The following is a 24,404-nucleotide window of genomic DNA, read 5'->3' on the forward strand; positions in this document are numbered from 1 at the left end:
TTTTTTTTTTTTTCTTTTTTTTTTTTGTGGTTTTTCGAGACAGGGTTTCTCTGTGTAGCTCTGGCTGTCCTGGAACTCACTTTGTAGACCAGGCTGGCCTCGAACTCAGAAATCCGCCTGCCTCTGCCTCCCGAGTGCTGGGATTAAAGGCGTGCGCCACCACGCCCGGCTCAAGGTCATCTTAATATAACAAATTCAAAGCCAGCCAGCATAGCCTAGGGTATATCATATTCATTCCCCGGCCACACTCTCTAAATTGCAGAGAGAGGAGTATTGGGAGCCTCCTATGTCTGGTAACTACACTACACTAGGTGCCTCACCTGCCTAGACACTCCCCACCCTGTCTGGAAAATGAGATTGTGCAGGTCGGGGTTGGTTTTTTGTTTTTTGTTTGGTTGGTTGGTTTTGGTTTTTCGAGACAGGGTTTCTCTGTATATCACTGGCTGTCCTGGAACTCACTTTGTAGACCAGGCTGGCCTCGAACTCAGAAATCCGCCTGTCTCTGCCTCCGGAGTGCTGGGATCAAAGGCGTGTGCCACCACACCCGGCTGGGTTTTTGTTTGTTTGTTTGTTTTAAAGGTCAAGACAAACACCATCTTTACATATGTTTGAGAACAAGGACTTTCAACAGTCCCTTTCAAGGATTTACTCAATATGGACCTTGGCTGACTGAACCTCAGGCTGGTGTCACCAGGCTGGTGTCACCAGAGCAGCTGGTGCTGCCTGTCCTCTCTGGCAGGCTGCCCAGTTTCAGCCCAGGGCACCTCAGCAGTGACTCATTTGCTGCTTGGCACTTTGGCACATTACCCTTCCCTAAGCGTGAAACGAAACCAGTAGTCATTACTTTTTGTTGGATGATTCTCTGATCCCAGATTCCTGTGGTCCAGATTAGGTCTCCCTTGGTTCCTGCAGCTTTGGGGTTAAAATGTCTCCAGAAGGTTGTTCGGAGGGTTCACACTGCCCACTGTTTTCTGAACTCTGGATGAAGTTTGCTTCTTCATGGAGAGAGACTGAGGTCTGGAAAACCATGTCAGAAAGGAGAGGGCAGAGCCAACAAGATGGCTCAGTGGGAGCCAGGCAGTGGTGGCGCACGCCTTTGATCCCAGCACTCGGGAGGCAGAGGCAGGCGGATTTCTGAGTTTGTGAGGCCAGCCTGGTCTACAGAGTCAGTTCCAGGACAGCCAGGGCTATACAGAGAAACCCTGTCTCGAAAAATAAAACAAAAAACAAAAAAACCTACACCATCATGCCCATGCCACCTTCTTTCAAATAAATAATATTTCACAATAACATTCATCAGGCTTAATTTCATGTCTTAAAAATCTGGGAAACAGAGTTTTAAGTTTTCTTTTTGGTTTTTTGAGACGGGGTTTCTCTGTATAGCCTTGGCTGTCCTGGAAATCACTCTGTAGACAAGGCTGGCCTTAAACTCAGAAATCCGCCTGCCTCTGCCTCCCTAGTGCTGGGATTAAAGGCGTGCGCCACTGGTCAGCCTGCAACCAGGAATCTTAACCACTAAGCCACCTCTCCAGCCCCCTCTATGGTAAGTTTTTAATTGTAGCATCCATGTTCTGTATCAAATGTTCCTTCCACAAACAAAGTAGATTCAAACTCTGGAATCTAGAAAATATTTCTCTAGGCTTTTTTTTTTTTTCATTTTGCATAAACCAGTGTATCCAGAACGAGAGGACAAACCTCACAAGCTCATCAATTTCACGCCAAGACCGCCAACACCTTAGGGTAAAAGTTCTCGATCCCATCAGCCTTAGCGCATTTCCAATGCTTCTAAGTGAGCGTAACCCTGCGCAGGCGCAGTCGGCCACTCCCGACTTCCGGGCGTTACTTAAGGTATAAATATGGCTGCGTCGGCGCGGATCTGTCTCTTTAGGCGTCGCTCTCTTGGTGTGCTTGTTCTTGGTGAGTACGGTGCGCTGGGGTTTACCCTCGCGGTCCCGCACCGGGCTCCGCAGAGAGGCAGGGTCGCGGCTGGGCGGACCCGGTGTGGGAGGCCGGGCTCAGTAGCCGAGCATGGCGTGTGGCCACGCGCCTCCGAGCCCAGTAACCGCTTTCTTCCGGGGATCCCAGCGCTCGCAGGATTATTGCCTGGGAGACTGACTTCGTCTACGCACTTTTCTTTGATGCTCATTTTGTTTAAGAGGACAGGGTCTTTGGTTCCTGCCTTGTGATTTGGGATGTTAGCCGCCTTCCAGCCAGCGTTCGGTATTAACTTGCTCATTTCGCTTTGCTTCCCAGTTATTCTTTCTCTTCACCTTGTAACAGGATTTCTGCAGTTTTTTGTTCATTAATCTGCCATTTTTCAGACGACCCTTTTTCATGTAGATAATTTCTGGATAGTTTGGTTCCGATGGGGGTGTTGTGTTCTGTTTGCTTCAAGATCTGAAAAGGTGGCTGACGTCTGTAGTCCCAGCACTCTGTTTGGTTTTTTTTTTTTCCTCGAGCTGGAGGTCTAGCAAAAGGACCCTGGGACAGTTTGTCAAAAGAAAGCCATTACCATGACTATCCGACGTGGATATCCCGGGAGGTCACTCTCCCCGGGCTCTGTCCTAGTGGCGAGCGGGAGCTTAGGGCATTGCCCGATGATGTACAGTCCCTTTCCACAACGTTGGAGATGAAGCTGGGCTTTCGAGTCTGCGCCTGCATATTCCTACGACTTCTCAGAGTTCTGTGGACGATGACTGAGGAGACAAACCATGCAGGAAACAGTCTTTAAATCACGCAATCTGGGGGTGCGTCCGAGTACTTCAAGGGTTTAACTTACTGGTGAATGTCTTCTCTTGCAGACCCGGTCGATAATTCCAGGTACTTTGTTGATGGAGGTACGTTCACTCTGAGGCTGGCTTAGTGCTTTTCGTGTGTTTTCTGTTCCATGTGTACGTTATTAATGATTCACAGTGGGGGGGAGGGGGTCGGATGTTGAGGTTGACGAAACGTTTGGGTGCTGACCAGACATTCCAACGTGGATATCCCGGGAGGTCACTCTCCCCGGGCTCTGTCCTAGTGGCGAGCGGGAGCTTAGGGCATTGCCCGATGAGGTACAGTCCCTTTCCACAACGTTGGAGATGAAGCTGGGCTTTCGAGTCTGCGCCTGCATATTCCTACGACTTCTCAGAGTCCCGTGGACGATGACTGAGGAGACAAACCATGCAGGAAACAAAAATTTAAAATGCTAAGGCTTTTGGTATGCCAACTTCAGGAACCTGATGTTTGTGTTTTTTTTTTTCCCCCAGGAAAGAAGAGAATCTACTCGGGCACCTACTGAATAGTTACTTGACTATATACAGCCTGCTAAAATTTTGGCTATGTTAGGGCCTCGGCCATTAGAAGCTGGGGCAAGCTTTTCTGCCTACTTAACTCTGTTTGGTAAATACATTTCTTTTGACAGGTTATGTCTAGATTTGAGAACCTTCAGCATGGTTCTCATTTTTTGAGGTCTCAACAGGTTTCCCCAGACCATATATAAACCATGTATAAGTCATTTTTCTGTTTCCACAGTCTCTGTAAGATTATAGTCATAAGTTCAAATCTGAATTAAAGCAGAATGTCTTTTTTGGATCTGAATGTCTTTTCTTGTGATTTAATGTGTGAGCAGAAGGCTGCAGGTGGGTCAGGATAAACCCGGAGTGAATGTTTGGTCCATCGAAAAACTAAGATTGTTCCTTCCTCTGCTTTGGTGATATTATTACAGCAGTGTTAGATAGGAAAATGGTCAAATGGATGAGTTATGTGGAAAGTTAGTCCCAAGTCAACATGGACAGGCCTAACAGGGGCCTTATGATATGAGGTAGACTGGTCCCTAGGTCATAATGGAAAGTTGATGACTACTGCCTGCCTTGATCATGGAAAAGCCATGATGGGGTCACTGGGGAGATGCCTTGAAGGTAGGCCTTAGAGATGCTGTGTTTCCCTGTTCTTGGAAATGGGTGTGAGAATTGGTGGCTTCTGGAGTTGGGGAGTGTTTGTGGCCACCTTAGACCAGAAGGGATAGGAAGCGAGATGGAGCTTTAAAGGATGATTGATTATATGAAAGTACACTGTAGCTGTCTTCAGGCATCCCATAAGAGGGCATCAGATACCATTATGGATGGTTGTGAGCCACTATATGGTTGCTAGGATTTGAACTCAGAGCAGTCAGTGCTCTTCTGAGCCATCTTGCCAGCCCAGACCTCTACTTTAAAACATTTTACCTGCCCTTGTTTCTTGTACCTGGTTAGGAATATTGTACCTTGTCTTCCAGGTACAGCAGGAATTTCTGAAGTAAAAGGCTAAAGCCTGCGTTTCTTAACACTTGTGATGAGCTACCTGGGTTTTAAATTCTGGTAGCACAGCACCCTGCCACTACCGTGGCCAAGTGCTTCAAAGTGTTATTTCTTCCCTTGTGCAAGTACTCTTGATCCTTAATTGTCACAATTTTATTGGTTGTCTTGGTGGCCTTCAGATGTCCTACCCATGTAGGCAACATGCTTACAATTCACTGTTTAAGTACATGGGTTTGGGAGTATAGCTTAGTGCTTGCCTAGAGTATGCGATACCTTAAATTAGAAAAGATTTACATTTAAAGCCATCTAGGTTTACATGGTGAAAGTGTCTCCAAAAGTTGGGGAATCTTAGCAGTAATGATAGGTACACACCTAAGTGGATAGAGTGGGTGGGATGGCTCAGCAGTGAAGAGCACAGAACTATATATGGTGGGAGCTGATGGCCTCTTCTGACATGTAACATTTGCATGCAGAACAATTTACACAAAATAAATAAAATGTCGGCCAGGCTATAATAGCCTGTGTGTAGTCCTGACCTGGAACTGTAGACCAGGCTGGCTTCAAACTCCCATCTGCCTCCTAAGTGTTGGAATTAAACATGTGCCATACTACTACCCAGTCATATACAAGGTCTTACAAGATTAATAATGGGGTTGGGGATGGTTCAATGGTCAGAGCACCTACTACAGTATCCATGAAACATCCTGGGCTTCCTGAACGTTCACAGGTGTGTATCTGGGGACAGTATGTACACTCAGACACAAGTATTTAACAAAAATACTCAGGGCCTCTCACATGCCAGACTAGTGTCCTAACTTTTAAGCTAGCTCAGTTCCCCACTTCAACACCCTATTCTGCAGTCTGCATGCACTGGGCCCTCATGCACAAACCCACACACAGACAGACATAGTTAAAAAGATGATTTGAGGGGGCTGGAGAGATGGCTCAGCAGTTAAGAGGTCCTGAGTTCAAATCCCAGCAACCACATGGTGGCTCACAACCATCTGTAATGAGATCTGTCGCCCTCTTCTGGTGTGTCTGAAGACAACTGCAGTGTACTTATTTATAAGTAAATCTTTGGGCCGGAGCGAGCAGGGTTGACTGGAGTGAGCAGAGCCAATCAGAGTGAGCAGAAGTTCTAAATAAAATTCCCAACAATCACATGAAGGTTCCCAATCATCTGCATAGTTACAGTGCACTCATATACATTAAATAAATAGATAGATAAATAAATCTTAAAAAAAAAAAAAAGGACTGGAGAGATGGTTCAGCTATTAAGAGCACTGGCTGCTTTTCCAGAGCCCAGCCTGAGTTTAGTTCCCACAGTGGTTGTGACTCACAGGTTAAGGACCACTGATTTAAGCACGGGCTAGAAACCTGCTCTGGGAAAGGGTTAATGCATGGGCTTCTAGGAGCAGGCCCTTGCTTAACCGTCTACACACACACAGCAGGGCTTCAAAAAGTCCTGTGAGAAATGGGAGTGACCATGGGGGTGGTTCCTGGGTGCACTGGGTAAGATCATGACAGATGATACCCTTTAAGTTTACTGTAAGTATTGTGAGATACCCAGACAATGCACATCTGGGAAGGCAGTAGGGTGATACCCATGTTATATATGTGCAGACTTTAAGCATCATTCATTGCTTTTAAGTACCCAACCTCACCCCCTTTAAGATTTATGTATGTGAGTACACTGTAGCTGTTCAGACACACCAGAAGAGGGCATCAGATCCCATTACAGATGGTTGTGAGCCACCATGTGGCTACCGGGCATTGAACTCTGAACCTCTAGAAGAGCAGTCAGAGCTTTTAACTGCTGAGCCATCTCTCCAGCCCTGTTTTAAGTCCTATTTGGTCATATCTCTAAGACAACCTTCACACCAAATGATTACTGGACTTCTTAGCTGGCAAGGGACTCCAGGCGGCTTCATCCTTTTAGTGTTCCCTGTCCTCCTCCTGACTTAGTGTTAGGGGTATATGGTAGCGCACAACCATCTATAATAGAATCTGATAACCTCTTCTGACATGCAGACATACGTGCAGATAAAGCATTCATACATAAAATATATAAGTGGATTTTAAAAGTCAGTGAGAGCCGGGCTTGGTGGCACACACCTTTAATCCCAGCACTCGGGAGGCAGAGGCAGGCAGATTTCTGAGTTCAAGGCCAGCCTAGTCTACAAAGTGAGTTCCAGGACAGCCAGGGCTATACAGAGAAACCCTGTCTCGGAAAAACAAACAAACAAACAAAATCAAAAAAAAAAAAAAAGTCAATGAGATTGAGGGACAGAGGTGTGGTGCTACACCTCTGCAGTCCTAGCACAGGAAGCTGAAGCAATTAGGATTTGGAGTTTGAAGATAGCCCAAGTCAATAGCCCAAAACAATAAAAAAAAAAAAACAAAAAAAACATAAGGCAAGATCAGTGATGGGCCTTTTTCTATAATTACATTAAGCCATGTGAATGAATAAGATCTTGGAGAAAGACATCAGTTTCCAGGGTGAAGCTTGGAGAAACTTCACAGTTTACCATCCAGGAGAGGAGGCCAGGATGGAGGCAGAAGTCAACCTGAAAAGGTAAGGCAACATCAGGGGATCGCTTTGGAGCTGGCACTACACAGCAGGGGAAATGCAGCTGACAAGCAGTTGTCCAGAGGAGGTGGCTCTGTTGGTTACGGTGTCTGCTGCCAAGCCTGAAGGCTTGACTCTGCCCTCTGGAACCCACAAAGTGGGAAGACAGAACTTAGTCCTGAGAGTTGCCCTCTGACCTCCCCGAGCAGGAACAGACACACACAAATCAAAACTTAAAATGTGTTGTCAGGTGAGTGTACAATGGTAGGTGACAGCTGTGTATGGTGAATGGCTCCTCCCCCAGCTGTGAATGGCACTCTCGCTGACATGTGGTGCCAATCTTGCTCTTTAGTAACTGGGCATGATGGAAGATATCTTTAGCCCCATCTCTAATGAGCTAGAGACAGGAGGGGCTCCCAGTGAGACCCTCTCTCATAAATATAAAGAAAACTGTTTCAAATGCTAAAAATGTCAGTTTAGGACAACTTGGAGTCAGAAGTAGTTGCAAAACACAGAAAATACTCTGTACAGATCACTGCTCTCAGGAAAGCCATACCCAATTAAATGTTTTGTTTTTTCCTCAGGGACACTTTAAATCTTATAGGGCTGCTTGTGTAAGGATTTTAGTGAGAGTTTTTTGGTTTTTCTTTTTTTTTTCTTTTCTTTTGGTTCTTCGAGACAGGGTTTCTCTGTATAGCCCTGGCTGTACTGGAACTCACTTTGTAGACCAGACTGGCCTCAAACTCAGAAATCCTCCCAAGTGCTGGAATTAAAGGCGTGCACCACCACTCCCGGCAAAGATTTATTTATTATTATACATAAGTACTCTGTAGCTGTCTTCTGACACACAAGAGGACGTCAGATCTCATTACGGGTGGTTGTGAGCCACCATGTGGTTGCTGGGATTTGAACTCCGGACCTTCAGAAGTCAGTGTTCTTACTTGCTGAGCCATCTCTCCAGCCCCCCTCTGCCAGAGCAGCCAAGGGTTCTTAACCACTGAGCCATCTCTCCAGCCCTAAGCCATTTTTCACAGTGTTCTGCTTCTGGTGTTAGCTCCCAACTCCAACAATTCCCAGCTTTGAGTCATCTTTTTCTGCTCCCAGCCCTTACTCCTCTCTCCTTCCCTTTACTATCTTGTAGTTGAGCCTTGCACCTCACACTTAGACAAAACACTCAGCCACTGAGCTACAACCAGTGCTCTTTTTCTCTGTATAGCCCTGGCTGTCCTGGAACTCACTCTGTAGACCAGGCTGGCCTCGAATTCAGAAATCCTCCTGCCTCTGCCTCCCGAGTACTGGGATTAAAGGCGTGCGCCACCAAGCCCGGCTCTGCCTCAGCTTCTGGAATGACCCGATTGTAGGTGGTGAAACCAACCCAGGCATTACCGAATCCACTTCCTGCTTGCTCTTTGCCTCTCCATTCTTGGTTACACTTTACTCAAAGTCCATTAAAGTTGTGAACATTTCATCTTGTGAGCAGAACCTTCCCATAATCACACACTGTCCCCGTAGACTAGACCTTCACCCTCTACTTTCAGACTATACGGCAGTTTCACACGTCTTACTCTCTGTCATTGCAAATGTCACCCCTCTGGGACAGGAGAGATGGCTCAGTGGTTAAGGGTGCTTGTTGCTCTTGCAGAAGATGGGAATTCCATTCCAGCACATACATGGCAGGTCGCATCCATTTGTAACTCCAGTTCTACTGCAACCAATGCTCTCTTTCTGGCCTTTGCACTGTATACGTACGTGGTACACAGATGTACCTACATGAAAAGCACTCATACATATAATAAATAAGGAAATGTTATTCATCCTGAATGCCTCTTCCACTTAGACTAATTAGCCGTTCCTGAGCCCTACCTAGACCGAATCAGATGGCTCTGCATAGATTGGGGTCTTTTGAGCCTTCGGTATATATAATTTGAGAACAAGAACAATCAGCCTTGTTTTGTTCCGTACAGACCTCACGCACCAGATTTTCCTAAACAAACAGGGATTGGTTATTTGTCCACTTATCCCACTTTGGGGAGGAAATCTCCCAAATACAGAATGCTGTGTACAAACTAGGAGCAGCCGCTCGCACTTCCCGCGGTGGCCGCCAGGGGCCGCCCGGCTCTGTGTTTTCCCTTCTGGCCAGGGTCGCGGCCGGAGGCCCGCAGAGCGCATGCTCGGGGCAGTTCACCGCCGGCCGCCGAGCGCCGGAGTTGCTTGTGGCCGCCCTGTCCCGAGGTAGGTCGCGCTCCGGTTCGTAGGGAGCCCTGGGGACGGGAAACCCGGAGGCGCGCGAGGTCGTGGTGGGCCGAGATCGCAACCTACATGGCGGGCTGCACGTGAAGCCGGCGGCGCTCGGGGCGCACGAGCTCCGGCCCGCGTGGGCCCCGCCTCGCTGGCGCTCGGGCCCCTTAGCCGTCGCGCTCGGGGCGCGCACTCCGCTCCGTGGCGGGAGATTCAAACGGCTGATGCGCGGGGACCCGGGCGCGCGCGGCGGCGGGGAGCTCGGGGAGCCGCCGGCGGGGAGGGGACAGCAGCGTTCCCAGACCGTGGCCTGTCCTTAACCCTCTTCAACCCTGTGTCACCCGGTTGTTCCGTGCCGCTGGGGAACAATGGTGACAAAGGCGGGCCTCCGTGACCTTTGCGGGACGGAGGGGCTCCCAGGCGAGACTTCCGTGGGTCCACAGTTAGGGTCTCCTGAGATCAGCAAAGTATGCCCGTGGAACTTGAGCGTCGCTGCTGCCACGTCTTTGGTTCATCCTAAATTAAGTCCTCCGACCACGTGTGCCGTGGGACAAGCTGAGGGTATGAAACAGACCCGGGAACTCCAAAGCGGAAGCCGTAACCGGGCTGTGGAGGGTTGGGGATAGCCTTCCAGGTGAGGTTTTAATATGTTTGGGGTAACAGGATCAGGGTGATCCAGACACGGGGTACATACAGCACATGCAACCACTCGAAGAGTTTGGGGTCATAGACTTTGGTGCTTGTGGGGAGGGTGTGGAGGATACAGAGAAGGCTGCGTCACCCAAGAAGAGCATTCTAATGGAGCTCAGAAAAGATGAGTTAGAAGTGATTCACCAGGTTCTGGTTGCCTCTGCAACCGAGAGCAGGAGTCTGGATCGGGCAGGTCCCACTAGGTTCTCTTAAACCTTAGTTTCCTTGCCTTTAAAGGGAAAGTAATGTGTTCTATAATCTGTGCAAAGCTGGTGGCTTGAACATCCCCCAGAAGCTATTGCCCCTCTCTCTCTAGGAAAAAAAAAAAATTAACAGATAGCCGGAGGCTGTATCACATCCTTCTGCACCTGGGTGATGGACTTCCTGGTGTGACGTGAGCATGCTCAGTTAGTTACTGGCGGCACACAGCCACTGCCTGCACAGGCTTTCCCTTCTTCCCTAAGTCTAGCTGGAAAGTTCTGAGTGTGGGGGGAAGGGAGGGACCACCGCTGGGGTTACCAAATGCTCCAGAAGTGGGAGTAACTGGAAAACCCCCCTGCTCCTGGTGGATTGTCTAACCTAGTCTACCCACCCATTTGACTTAGCAGGTGAGGAACTGGGCTGTGGGCAGCTCCAGTCCTGGTGTGTGTGTGTGTGTGTGTGTGTGTGTAGGTAGGTAGGTAGGTGTAGGGGGGTCCTCTCAGCTGTCATCTCACCCATGGATGTTGTGCAATTTTATTCCTGACATGGGGACAGGTCTGAACTCTTATGGGGTCATACACTGTAGGTGCTCATTAATGAAAGTTGACTCCTTCCTGGATTTTATTCTGAGTCTTGTCCGGTTTTCTCCCAGTTTTTAAATCCCCTAAAGATGAATCCCAGGGAGTGGAAGTGGGGGGTGTGAATACAGTGACAGAAGAAGTCTTTTTAGGGTTGTATGTGTGTATGTATGTTTGAGTGCTTTCCTGCACGCATGCGCAGGTACAGATGCATTGGCCCAGGGAGGCCAGAAGAGAGCATTGGATCCCCTGGGACTGGAGTTAAAGGTGGTTGTGAGCAGCCTGTGTGCTAGGAACCACACCTGGATGGTCTTGAAGAGTGGCCAGCACTGAGCCATCTCTCCAGCCCTGGCTCATTTCTTGAAGCAGGGTATGTCTCACTATGTTGGCTGGCCTTGAAGTGTGGCAATCACAAACCCTGCCTCTGCCCACCGCGCCCAGCTGGCCCCACCTTTTAGAAGGTGCTGCCCTTCCCTGCCCTGCTTCTGGGTTTGTGCAGTAACTAGAGTTACCCAGGTACGGATGAGGAATGTGTGGCTCAAAGACAACTGGGGTATCTCAGGATCTCTCCTCTCAGTGGGGGACCTGCTGGATCCGGCTACAGTCCTTCTAGGCAAATCCCAGCTGCCATCTTTCCCCTCCCTTGATTTTTGCTTTCTGCTTTTTGAGTTTGGCCAAAACCAACAGGAATTCTAAGGGACTTGCTTGGGCCATCTTAAATTCCAACCTGGGTTATAGTGTTTGGGTGGCAAGGGTGAGACAGGGTCTTGCTCTGTGGCCTGGTCAGTCTTGGTCAGCTTCCTACGTTCTGGGATGACAGGTGTGTGCCACCACAGATGGCAGATTTTTTTCCCTATTTTTTAAAAAAATGCTTGTGTGCTTTTCCTTCCTGTCCTTTGGTGTATGGATATGAGCAAGTGAATTTACCTTTCCTTGTGTTAGGTGAGTGTCCTCACCCATGAAATAGGAGCGACTGTGTCTTCAGTTCTCTGGACTGGGTTGAGTTTGTTGTGTGTGGCATACACGTGTTGTACATTCAGACACGAATGAGGGACTGCATGTGCATGTGGGGGTCAGAGGTTTGGGGACAGCTGTCTTCATTGATTGTGCTCTGTCTTCTTGAGACAGGACTTCTCACTGAACCCGGAGCACCGCCATTGGGGTGCATTGGCTGTCCACCCTGCACTAGGGTTGTGGATGTGTGCTGTGCTGGTGTTCTGAAGTCAGGGTCACATGCTTGCACAGCAATCCCTTTGCTTTGGTTTCTGAGTCAGGGCCTCATGTGGCCTAGGCTATCCTTAACTTGACTCTGCCTCACAAATGCTAGGAGTGCAGGAGTTTGCCAACGTGCCCAACTTTAGCTATTTTTTTTGTGTGTGTGGGAAGGAAGGATGGGTTGGGAGAAGGGGAACAAGGTGTGACTTTTGTACGTTTTGTTTTTTTTGTTTTTTTTTTTTTTTTGGTTTTTCGAGACAGGGTTTCTCTTTGTAGCCCTGGCTGATCCTGGAACTCACTCTGTAGACCAGGCTGGCCTCGAACTCAGAAATCCACCTGCCTCTGCCTCCCGAGTGCTGGGATTAAAGGCGTGCGCCACCACGCCCGGCACGTTTTGTTTTTTGGGGGATAGGTGGGGGAGTTTTTAAGACAGGGTTTCTCTGTTTAGCCCTGGCTGTCCTGGAACGCTGCCTCTCAAGTGCTGGCAGCTACCACTGCCTGGCTAAGGTGTGACTTTTGTAAGCTTACTTTCTTCCTGAAGATAAACTCCTGAGTACAGGAAGCAGGGTGGCCGCCTCTGTCTTTGCCATGCATCTCAGCCCAACCCCAGGCACTCCAGAATATCTCTGGGATACTCTCTCTGCTAGGGGTGTGCGGTGCAGGCTTCTATCCACCCTGGGAGGTCGTCATCTCCTTTTTTTTTTTTTAAGATTTATTTATTTTATGTATATGAATATTTTATGTACAGTATATAGCTGTACAGATGGTTGTGAGCCTTCATCTGGTTGTTGGGAATTGAAGATTTATTATTATAAATAAGTACACTGTAGCTGTCTTCTGGCACACCAGAAGAGGGCACCAGATCTCATTACAGGTGGTTGTGAGCCACCATGTGGGTGCTGGGATTTGAACTCAGGACCTTCGGAAGAGCAGTCAGTGCTCTTACCTGCTGAGTCATCTCACCAACCCCAAGGATTGTTAAAGATTGAGGAAACTAGAGTACTGGAAGATGACTTGAGTTCCCAGTGGTCCCAGAGAGCAACCATTTTCAGCGTGGGGGAAGGGGAGGGTCCCATGGCAGGAAGAGTGGAAGCTGGTCAAAGTTCAGAATGACCGCCTCGTGACAGAGCTGGGCCAGCCACAACCCACACAGGCTCTGCAGGATCTGGGCCTGTGTAAAATGCATTGGTCTCCTCCCTCTGAGTCAGAAGTCCATACCTTCTGAGTTGACAACTGGGAAGCCTGAGGCTTCAGCCTCATAGAGGTGATGGCAGCGGGGAGGAGGCAGCGGGGTGGTGCTGACCAGATCCCCAGGGGACACTGAGAAGGGCCTTTGCTGGTCTCTCCTTGCCTTGAGCCGAGTTTTTCACTCCTGTCTTGTCAGAAGAAGGACCAGTGAGTGAACTTGCTTAGATTCTGATAGGTTTGGGTCTCAGTGTTACATGGGGAAGACCCTAAATACCACACTACCACCAACATTAATTTCTTTTTTTTATTTTTGAGACAGGGTTTCTCTGTATAGCCCTAGCTGTCCTGGAACTCACTCTGTAGACCAGGCTGGCCTCGAACTCAGAAATCCACCTGCCTCTGCCTCCCAAGTGATGGGATTAAAGGCGTGTGCCACCACTGCCCAGCAACATTAATTTCTTGAGCAAGCATTTACTGTAGGACCGTTTTTCATTGATTGAGGTTTTTTTGTTTTTGAGTCTGGGCCTTTTCTTTAAAGCCCTGACTCTCCTGGCACTCAGTATGTAGACTGGGCTGGCTAGTCTGCTGGGATTCAAGGTATGTGTCACCATTCTTAGCTTTATTTTATTTCTTTATTTTTATTTTGGTTTTGATTTTTTTTTGAGACAGGGTTTCTCTATGTACCCGCCCCCAGCTGTCTTGGAACTCACTCTGTAGACCAAATCTGCCTGTTTCTCCCTCCCGAGTGCTGAGACTAAAAGTGGACACCCAACCTGGCTTTATTTGAATTAAAACTTTTTTTTTCCTGTTATGGCATGAAGCCCAGAGCCTCAGACAAGCTAGGCAAGCGCTCTGCCCATGAGCCACACCCCAGCACCTCGTATCAGCTCATTTAACCCTGCATGGCAACTACTTGCAGAAGCACATGCCTGTAAATTCAGCTTAGGGGGTGCAGGCAGGAAGAAGTGTTTAAGGCCATCTAAAGCTGCAGTGAACCCTGTTTCAAAATAATAGCGTTTACTACCCTAGAATGGATAGGAGCAGCATTCAGACAGCTTGGCTTGGGCTTGAGCGTTTTGATGTTGTGTTGTTTGGTTTGTTGTTTTGCTTTGTTTTGAGACAGGGTTTCCCTGTATAGCCCAAGCTGGCCTGGAATTTACTATGTAGACCAGGAATCCCCCCTGTCTCTGCCTCCTGAGTGAGTGTTGGGATTAAAGGCCTGCACTATTTGTTTTGGTTGGTTGTGTGTTTGAGACTTGGCTGGCCTGGAATTTGGGGTGCTGCAGTGCTGGGTCTTGAATAGGCACCACACCCAGCTCCTGTCTGCTTTTCTTTGTCACAAGGACTGTCTTTCTGTTCGATAGATTCATTTCTAGAAACATCATTTTTGACGGCTTTGTCTAATTCTCTCATGGATATTCCCATGTGTGGCCAGTCTGCTAGTATTAACCTCTTCTTCTCAAGTCCACCTTCCTAGTGCTGAGGTCACGGGCTGGGCATGTGCCACCAGGCTGTCTGTGACGTGCTGGAAAGAGACTAGGGATTGGAGTTGGCTCGGCAGATTCTCATGGGGCTGAGCTACATCCCCAGCCCTTGGTCCATACAGTTCTGGGATAGATGTCAAGAGCTGTGACTGCTGGGTGAATCCTCTTATTCTTCAGGCTTTGATAAATATGCACAGGACAATGTTTGTTATTCTGACATGGAGTATTTGGCTGGGTTTTCTTTTTCAGGACAAGAAGATGCCACCCAAGCGCATAGCTAAGAGAAGGTCACCCCCGGAAGATGCTATCCCCAAAAGCAAGAAGGTGAAAGGTGAGCTGGCTGGGATCCCTTCTGGGCTCTGAGTATTCTCTCAAAGCAGTGAGACATCTGGGCCTACGCTCCTTCCTCCCCGGCTTGAAGCTGTGAGGGGCTTAGAGGTCCAAGGCCCCTGCTCAACCAGGGGTTCTCCTGCACCTCCCCTAGTTCAGTTCTTTAGCAGTCAGAGAAAAGGCCCAAGCCAAGGCTCATCAGAGAGCCCTCAAAGCAATGTTGGTACTCCCAACCCACCCAAGATCCTAGAACGCGGCGGCCCCACACACATGCATGGTTTTGCCCGTACTTTGATCTTCTCCCCTGATAATCAGAAAAGTCCTTGGCCTTAGATCCTCTTGCTCTGAATTAACAGCTTGAAAGCCCGAGGTTCTTGGACCTACTGGGCTTTTAGATGTGGGTTGGGTCCTAACTGCCACTTTGTCACTGTAACCACAGGCAGGTCACTTCATCTGGCTGAGGCTGAGAGCCTCCCTTGATGGAATGGAGACAAGGGCTCCGTCATCCTGGGTCGTTGAGAATTAGAGGAGATAACGTCCCAGCTTTGTTTGAGGGACCTGTCCTGTCATTTTTTCTCTCTCCTATAACCCCAGAGTGTTGCGAGGTCGAGGGAAATTGACCCCTAACATGGGAGGGAGGAGCGTAGGCGCATGCTCAGACAGTGTCTGTCTTTTGCAGACACTCGTAATCGCCGTCCTGCTACTCGCTCGTGCCAAGGTGCCCGTGGGCCAAGCCCAACTGACCAGAAAACCCAACCAGATGGCTCCCTGCCCAGTGCAGCCTCTGTGCAGCAGCAGTGGCCCTGGCAGCTGGGGCCTCACCCGTGGGGAGGGGACTGAATGCCATTGACTGGAGGGCTGTGGCAGGCTTTGATTGGCTACCAAAAGGCCTTGCACTACCCACTGGTTGGCCCGCACCTCTGCAAATATATCTGAGGGTTCGTTCTTACTGTGCCTTCCTTCCCGTTCCTCTGAAGCTGCCAGTGTCAGCTGAATACTGACTGAAGGGTCAGTCTGCTTTCCTCCCATGGCCAGGAGTTGGAAATCGCGGCCTGAGGGTAGAGGGTCATCAGATGGGAGCTGATCCCAGGTAGCTGCCTAAGCAAACTCTGGCAATCAGCTGTAGGACCTGGGGAGGCTTTGACTCTCTGTTCTATGTCCTGTAAAATGGTGTCTTCTATTTTTGATGTTTGTTTGTGATAGGATGGCCCTGGCTATCCCAGAACTCACAGAGACCTGCCTGCTTCTGCCTCCGAGGGCAACAGGCTTTTCCAAATATGGGAGGTCTGCAGAGCCAGCTAATGTTGGTAGAGCAACCGGTTAGTAAGGTTGGCAGTGTGGATCACGTCTGTGAAATGCGCTCACCTGGAAATTGTCTCTGTCCTGGTGCCCTGCCCAGATCCATTTCACTGTGTGGGTGGCGTGCTTCCTTGTTCTCTTCCTTCCTCATGTCAATAACATGCGTGGATCTTAATCCTCAAAACATCCCTACGAGACAGATACCCTTGTCATCCTCTGTTCACAAAGGGAGAAACTTAGGTCCACAAAGGTCTTACTTATGGCCTATTGACAGAGCAAGGACTTGAACCCCTGACCATTACGATCCCAGAGTCCATGATATGACCTCTGCTGTCTGCCCTCATCCTATTCACTCAGGGGCTATCTTCTCCACCTTTTAGTCTCACACAGGTCCCACAACACAGAACCAGGCTTGGTGCTGACACTGGGCCAGGGCGACGTGGGCCAGCTGGGGCTGGGTGAAAGTGTGCTGGAGAGGAAAAAGCCGGCCTTGGTGCCCCTTCTGCAGGATGTTGTGCAGGCTGAGGCCGGGGGCATGCATACTGTGTGTCTGAGCCAAAGTGGCCAGGTAGGTCAGAGGGTTGGGACAGGTTGGATAGGGCCTGGGTGCAAGGGTATGGAAGCAGGGAGGGGCCTAAGCAAGGAGGCCATAGGGCCAGGCTTTGTGTTAATGGGACATCCTGGGCACAGGTCTACTCCTTTGGCTGCAATGACGAGGGTGCCCTGGGAAGGGACACTTCAGTCGAAGGCTCAGAAATGGTCCCTGGGAAAGTGGAACTGCAAGAGAAAGTGGTGCAAGTGTCAGCGGGGGACAGTCACACAGCAGCCCTCACCGAAGACGGCCGTGTCTTCCTCTGGGGCTCTTTCCGGGTAAGACTGGGGCTGGCAGGCAGAATTAACTCAGGATCTGCAAATGATCCACATGCACGTGTAGGGCCTGGATTCTAATCCCTGGAATCTTCATATGGGCCTGTCCACTCCACGGCCTATGTGCTTGAGAGTGATGCATGAATTGTGTGTCTTTGGGAAGAGGTGGGTCAAAGTTGCCTCTGGGCTGAGCTGGCCCTGGAAGCTGCTGAGGCTCATCTCCTGCCACATTCTCTTTTGCATCCCCTTTCTGGAATCTTTGAGAGAAAGGTCTGTGGGTTTGAGAAATGTCACTTCTTGGTCTCTCTAAAGCAGGGGAGTGTAATCTTTGTGGTTTTGGTTGGTTGGTTGGTTGGTTGGTTTTCTGAGACAGGGTTTCTCTGTGTAGCTCTGGCTGTCCTGGAACTCACTCCCGGGCTGGCCTCAAACTCAGAAATCCTCCTGCCTCTGCCTCCTGAGTGCTGGGATTAAAGGCATTCGTCACCACGCCCGGCTTACTTATTTATTTTTTGAGGTAGGGTCTCTCTATGTAATTCTATCTGTTCTAGAACTTGCCTTGTAGACCAGGCTGGCCTCAAACTCACAAAGCTCTTTTTTTTTTTTTTTTAGTTTTTCGAGACAGGGTTTCTCTGTATAGCCCTGGCTGTCCTGGAACTCACTTTGTAGACCAGGCTGGCCTCGAACTCAGAAATCCGCCTGCCTCTGCCTCCCGAGTGCTGGGCCTTTTTTTTTTTTTTTTTTTTTTTTTTTTGACTTCTTTATTTATTATATGTAAGTACACTGTAGCTGTCTTCAGACACCCTCTGGTGCCAGATCTCGTTACGAATGGTTGTGAGCCACCATGTGGTTGCTGGGATTTGACTCAGGACCTCAGGAAGAGCAGTCAGTTCTCTTAACCACTGAGCCATCACTCCAGCCCCTACAAAGCTCCTCTTGCCTCTAGGATTAAAAGTGTGTGCCACTATGCCAGATCCACATTGACTTTTTTGAGTTGGGTTCACACTGTGTAACTGGGTTGGAACTCACTGTGAGGATGAGGTTCAAACGCAAAGATCTTAACTCACACCCACTAGTGCTGGGTTTAAAAAGTCTGTCTGCCTGCCCGTAGAGTCATTGTAAAAAAAAAAAATATATATATATATATGAGGATGTTTTTAACACAGAAATGCTCAGAATAGCCTGGAGGTGGTGATGCACACCTTTAATCCCAGCACTTGGAAGGCAGAGGCAGGCTGATCTCTGAATTCAAGGACATCCTGGTCTACAGAGTGAGTTCCAGGCCAGCCAGGGCTATGGAGAGAAATCTTAACTCAAAAAAAAAAAAAAAAAGGAAGGAGGAAAGAGAGAAATGCTTAGGATAATGTGTTGCAAGAAGATAGATCAAGCCGGGCGTGGTGGCGCACGCCTTTAATCCCAGCACTCGGGAGGCAGAGGCAGGCAGATTTCTGAGTTCGAGACCAGCCTGGTCTACAGAGTGAGTTCCAGGACAGCCAGAGCTATACAGAGAAGCCCTGTTTGGAAAAAAAAACAAAAAAAAGAAGATAGATCAAGAACCTGCTGCTTCACCAAGTTTCTTAGAGCCAGGTTTGCCCCCACCCCACCCCTGCCCCGCCCCCATCCCCCAACACAGTTCCCAGACTCTGGACATTTCCATTCTTCAGGATTTCCATGTGTGGCCAGGCCCCTGCTGCTGTCTCTCTGTCCATATCTGCTGTCACTCACTGCCAAGCAGCTGTCTTGACCATTTCAGAGCCGCAGGACTGGCTGCTTGAACCTCTGGCCCTCTCTTTAGGACAATAATGGTGTGATCGGGTTGTTGGAGCCCATGAAGAAGAGCATGGTACCTGTTCAAGTACAGCTGGATGCGCCCGTGGTAAAGGTGGCCTCGGGTAAGTGTTGGGCACCCGGGGCAGGAGCTGGCTGGCATCGTTCAGCCTTGGGTCTTAGACAGGCCCTTCCTGTGCCCCCTCTCGCCTCAGGGAAGTGTTGGGCACCCGGGGCAGGAGCTGGCTGGCATTGTTCAGACTTGGGTCTTAGGCCCTGCCTGTGCCCGCAGGGAACGACCACTTGGTGATGCTCACGAACGATGGCGACCTCTATACCTTGGGTTGTGGGGAGCAAGGTCAGCTGGGCCGTGTACCTGAATTATTTGCCAACCGAGGTGGCCGTCAGGGCCTTGGTAAGTGGCTTTGGTACCTCTGTGGGAGGATTTGGTAAGCCATCCCTGGTGAAATTGAAAGGCAGGTGGGATTCTGTGTTGGCTTATATCCAGCGTTGGTTAAAATCAGGCCTTACGCATGGTGTTGTACACCTTTAAAATCAGCACTCGGGAGGCAGAGAGGCATGTGACTCTCTTGAGTTTGAGGCCAGCCTGGTATACATACTGAGTTCTAGACCAGCCAGTAAATAATCTGGAGGGGATGGGGCTCTAACTTTGGGGACTGATCCCTTATCTCCCTGCCCCTAATTGGTAACTGTGAAGAGAAATGTCTTGGTTAGAAAAATGTCTGGCACAGGCTAAGTTCCCCTAAGCTTCTTTCTCATGTCAAGAGTGAAATTTTTGAGCAGGGTGTTTGATCAGGAGGCCAATCAAGGGTGACCCTGATTAGCCTCCTTCAGAAAATACCCCGTGTCTGTCACTGACCCTGGCTTCCTCTATACTTACAGAGCGACTCCTGGTCCCCAGATGTGTGCTGCTGAAATCCAGGGGGACCCGGGGCCGTGTGCGGTTCCAGGATGCCTTCTGTGGCGCCTATTTCACTTTTGCCATCTCCCGAGAGGGCCACGTGTATGGCTTTGGCCTCTCCAACTATCACCAGCTCGGTGAGTCCTCCTCAGACCTGACTCAGTGCATGGATTCCAGTAACGGGATAGTCTGACCCCTCGGAGCTGTGGTGGAGTATAAGGTGGCATTGCTGGGGATGGCAGGGAAGCTTCTGGAACTCTGTCCCCCTTGACAACAGGGACTCCAGGCACTGGATCTTGCTTCATTCCTCAAAACTTGACATCCTTCAAGAATTCCACCAAGTCCTGGGTGGGCTTCTCCGGGGGCCAGCATCACACAGTCTGCATGGATTCCGAAGGTAGGACTCCCATGTCTTCTGCATCTTCAGACAGTAGTCCCTAAGAGCCGCCTCACTAGGATCGTGGTTTGGGCCAGACATAGATTTGCATCCATGAGGATGTCCTGGTGCTTCCCAGTATGAAGGCACAGGGGAGTTGTGTAGAGTCCTTTACCTCCCGTGGTGTGCATGCATCTTGCTTAGCACGTGCCCTCTGCTATGGTCTCTCCTTCCTCCCACAGGGAAGGCGTACAGCCTGGGCCGGGCTGAGTACGGGCGCCTGGGCCTTGGGGAGGATGCTGAGGAGAAGAGCATGCCCACCCTCATTTCCCGGCTGCCCGTGGTCTCCTCGGTGGCCTGTGGGGCTTCTGTGGGGTATGCTGTGTCGAAGGATGGTAAGTGGGGCTCCTCAGACCTGGTTGGGTTTTGGAAAGTGGGGGGTCATGATATCTAGCAAATTCCTTGGCGTGTTGTATCTCCTGTCACAGGGAGTCAGTTGCAGTGTTAGAGATGACACAGTTTTGACACTGACTCTCAGACGCTCTGGCATGTTTTTGCTTTTGTTTTTGAGAACAGGGTCTCACCATGTAGACCAGGCTAGCCTGGAACTTATGGAAGTCCACCTGCCTCTGCCTCTGCCTTCTGAGTGCAGGGATCAAAGATCTGTTCCATCATGCTTGGCTCATGAATTTTTTTTTTAATGTCTATGTTGTTTTACCTACGTGTATGTCTATTTACTATGTATGTACTTGGTGCCTACAGAGGCCAGAAGAGGGCACCAGATCCCCTGGGACTGGAGTTAATGATGGTTGTGAGCTACCATGTGGGTCCTGGCCAGTCCAGCAGAAGAGGGTGTGGACATATAGCAGCCAAAGCCTGAGAAAGGTGCATAGCCAGGAAACCTTCAGTTTTCAGGCTGGCTAAGATGTCTGTGCTTATCTGGAAGGACTTCCTCATGAAGTGGAGTTTGCACTGCACCATGGAGGTTCAGTCCTCTGTGAAAGCAGGGATGGGATTGGAAGGGGGGATGTGGGGGGCACACACTTAGTCCCAGTACTCAGGAGGCAGAGTTGTGCACATCTCTGTGAGTTTGAAGCCAGCCTTGTCTAGATAGTGAGTTCTGGGCCAGCCAAGGCTACATAATGAGACCTGACAAAAACAAAAACATACCAGAGGGTGGCATATCAAACCCAAGAGCATCCTGAGCAGAGTAAAGGTGGCTGGTTTCAAGAACAGAGATTCAGGACGTAGCCCCTGGGTGCTGTGCCTGGGGGTAAGAGAATGCAAAGGAGGGGAGCATAAGCTCCCTGGCTTTCCAGGGACCTTGAACTCTTGGGCTGGGACCTTGCCAGACTGCTATTGGTCAAGGCTAAAATTTACCACCATGTCCCTGCATCTCCTGGTGTGGAAACGCAGGGCTGCAGACCCCAAAGACAGCTGCTTCTATTTCTGTCCCTTGCAGGTCGTGTTTTTGCCTGGGGCATGGGCACCAACTACCAGCTGGGCACCGGGCAGGATGAAGATGCCTGGAGTCCTGTGGAAATGACTGGCAAACAGCTGGAGAACCGTGTGGTGTTAACTGTGTCCAGTGGGGGCCAGCACACGGTCTTACTAGTTAAGGACAAGGCACAGAGCTGATGAAGTCTTTGTGGGCCTGGCTTCTGGCCCCAGCCCAGCTTCACAGAACAGGAAAACAGCCAGCTACAGATTCCAACCCTGAACAGATATCATCTCCTGTCTTTTCCCAGCACCACAGCAGAATCCTTTTTCTTCTGTTTTGTCTGTTCTCTTTCTAGAAACATACTGGTACTTGTGGGATGTGTGGGGATGGGAGGAGGATCTCAGAAGGATCTTTGCTTACCAGAGGCTTACTTTATTAGACCTTTCCCCCACCCCCCTTTGATACTCTGCTTCCTGTGGTCCTAGCTGGCACTGGCTCATTACCTACAAAACCCAAACCGGTAGCTTAAGACTACATGCAACATCCTGCCCCGGGGTTTTGCTGCCCAGACTCTGAAAAGTTGGGACTCCGTGAAGCCCTGCTTACCATGAGCCTCTCTTTCTGTTCCTAACAGTAGTTTACAAGGGCACAGATGGTTTGTATTGTCATCGGATCCAGTTGTCATGGACCCATGCCTGGGGAGATCTGGACAAAGGCTTTACAAGGCTCTGGGTGACCTAAGCCAAATATTTGGCTCTAAACAGGTGTCCATGGGCAAAAACACTGACCCACTTGAAAAAAACCAACGTCCTCCCAAAAGCACAAAGCACCCCAGTATCCCTTGGGTGTCACCTGTCCCTTCCCCATCAGCCTTTCTGCCATAGAGGACTGAATAGCCATGCTGGGCTCGGCTGGGCAGTCAAGGCAGGGTATTGGGAAAGGGGTGGGAGTTGTTTTATAACAGCGCTGAGGGAGGAGTGGAGGGGCGGAGGCTGGTCCTAAGGAAAGTAACAGTGGCTGAGAAAATAGTTTTGAATTTTTTTTAATTGTATAATATTTTGGAGGGGAGAATAAAATCTTGTAACACTTTGAATAAACTTAGAGTTTTGTAAAATGGGCTTTGTTTTTATGCATGTCCCTGGAGTCGCTTTGTTGTCTTTAAAAGAACCCCTGCTTATGAGCCTGTCTTTGTTAGGGTTATGGCTGATACATCCAATCCAGTCTGGAGAAGACAAGAGGTGTTTGAGATAGTTGTGCAGTAGAAACCACTGCAGTTGCTTCATGGTCGTGAGGCGGGGTAGCTTGTTAAGTGGGCTCTCCGCGTAGCCCACACTGACAACCTGGTCTTCCTGCCTCAGCCTCGTGAGTGCTGAAATCAAGGCCTGGCTTTGGGGTGGAATTTTTAAATCCTAAACCAGGGGTTTTTGCTTTTGTCCCTGTCTGATCTAGAACTCACAAATCTAGCTGCATCTGCTTCTTGAGTTTTTGTCTTGTTTCATTTTTGATTTAAGTAATGTAACTACCACACCTGGCCCAAATTCCAGTTTTTTGGTTTTTCAAGACAGGGTTTCTCTGTGTAGCCTTGGCTGTCCTGGAACTCACTTTATAGTGCACCACCGTGCCCGGCCTCCAGTTTTTAAGTATAGCGCATTACTAGAAGTTCTTACTGATTTGCCTGCATTTTCGACCACTGGCGTATTTAAACCTTTTCCTTGGGGATTGTGTGGCACATCTATTCACCCTCGGTAGGGAGCCCAAAACATGAAATTACAGATCCCAACAAAGTCTCATTTGGTGAACCAGTGAACTTTATTGGGCTTACTTACTGGGGCAGAGGTGACACAACTTACCCAGCATGGGTGACAGCTCACTGTGCAGCTTAGGAAGTCAGAGCTCCCTTTCTAAGTGACCCTGGTTTAGAATTCAGGCAGCTGGTCGGTCGAGGTCTGAGAGGGACTCTGCCTTTATTGCTTACTCTGGGGGGCAGGGGCTCCCAATTGGTCCGTTTCAGACTCTGAGTGGGGTGGGTGGGTCCTGATTGGTCCGTTTCAGAGGCCTTTCCCTGCAGGATGGAGAGATGGCTCTGGTCTGATTAAGAGCACTAGTTGCACTTGACTAATTGCACTTGTAGAGGACCCAGGTTCAATTCTCAGCACCCAAATGGTGCTACACAACGATACTAACTCCAATCTCGTGGGGTCCAAAGCATTCTGCAGTCTCTGAAAACCATTTTTCTTTTTCTACATTTGTGTGTACATGTGTGTTTGTGGGGTTCAGTGCAATGCACTTTTTTTTACCTGCTGAGCCATCTAACCAACGCTTTAGCATTATTCATACAGTAACAGAAGGGAACAGGAAATTTGTACTCATAGTTGGCCTCTGGTTTTCAGACTTGAGTTCTTGGCTTGGGGATCTTTCTACAGCTTGGAGTTAAAGGATTTAGGATGAACTTGTTTGTCAGAACCAATCTGAACGCACAGGACCTTCCCACTCTGCTAAGTTGGCTACCAACTGGATGTTGAAGCATGGATACACCCACCTTAGGAGCTCTCAAAAACCAAGTTTACTGAGGGTTCTGTAAAGGTACCATCTGTGCTTTGTGGTAAAGTCTTGGTGAATTGGATTAGAATAATAAAAGGGGAAGGAGCCAGGGTTGGTGACCTTCACTTGTAAAACTAGCACTTAGGAAGCTGAAGCAAGATTGCCAAGAGTTTACAGCCAGCCTAGATTATATAGCTTGTACCAGGGAGCAACATGAAACCTTGTCTCAAGGCAAAAAAAATAAAGTGTGGGGCTGGAGCCAAGGCTCAGCCGTTAAGGAAGGAATACTTTGAGAAGACTGGCGTTCATTAAACAAACAAACAAACAAACAAACAAACAGGCAGAAGCAAGTAGATCTGACTAGAGACAGACAAACAGGTCAACAAGGACTACATAGAAACCATGCCGATGCCGACGCTCCCCA

At 49.3% G+C, this 24,404-nt stretch overlaps 1 protein-coding gene and 2 non-coding genes across 7 annotated transcripts; all 3 read left to right on the forward strand.

Annotated features, from left to right (window-relative positions):
- The first annotated feature begins 1,801 nt into the window (after positions 1 to 1,801).
- On the forward strand, positions 1,802 to 22,553 carry Rcc1 (regulator of chromosome condensation 1). Of its 5 annotated transcripts, XM_021160801.3 has the most exons (14): positions 1,802 to 1,917; positions 2,802 to 2,837; positions 3,249 to 3,899; positions 6,732 to 6,852; positions 14,690 to 14,771; positions 15,450 to 15,488; positions 16,450 to 16,637; positions 16,760 to 16,939; positions 18,729 to 18,825; positions 18,993 to 19,115; positions 19,604 to 19,759; positions 19,900 to 20,019; positions 20,241 to 20,393; positions 21,461 to 22,553. In XM_021160801.3, the coding sequence occupies exons 5-14, from the start codon at positions 14,699 to 14,701 to the stop codon at positions 21,634 to 21,636; spliced, it is 1,305 nt and encodes a 434-aa protein (XP_021016460.1). In that variant the 5' UTR covers positions 1,802 to 1,917; positions 2,802 to 2,837; positions 3,249 to 3,899; positions 6,732 to 6,852; positions 14,690 to 14,698; the 3' UTR covers positions 21,637 to 22,553. The 5 variants fall into 5 exon arrangements, with proteins under 5 accessions (XP_021016460.1, XP_021016463.1, XP_021016461.1 ...); XM_021160804.3 differs by lacking the exon at positions 15,450 to 15,488 and having other exon boundaries at positions 1,803 to 1,917; XM_021160802.2 differs by lacking the exons at positions 1,802 to 1,917; positions 2,802 to 2,837; positions 3,249 to 3,899; positions 6,732 to 6,852 and adding an exon at positions 8,999 to 9,078.
- Positions 2,522 to 2,726, forward strand: LOC115030943 (small nucleolar RNA SNORA73 family). The gene has a single exon (XR_003836540.1). It is a non-coding gene; the product is annotated as a small nucleolar RNA SNORA73 family (small nucleolar RNA).
- LOC115030941 (small nucleolar RNA SNORA73 family) lies at positions 2,973 to 3,177 on the forward strand. Its single transcript, XR_003836538.1, has one exon. It is a non-coding gene; the product is annotated as a small nucleolar RNA SNORA73 family (small nucleolar RNA).
- Positions 22,554 to 24,404: the final 1,851 nt, after the last annotated feature.

This window comes from Mus caroli, unplaced genomic scaffold (genome assembly GCF_978045245.1).
Source record: "Mus caroli unplaced genomic scaffold, Mus_caroli_1 scaffold_6, whole genome shotgun sequence".
NCBI classification, from domain to species: Eukaryota; Metazoa; Chordata; class Mammalia; order Rodentia; family Muridae; genus Mus; species Mus caroli.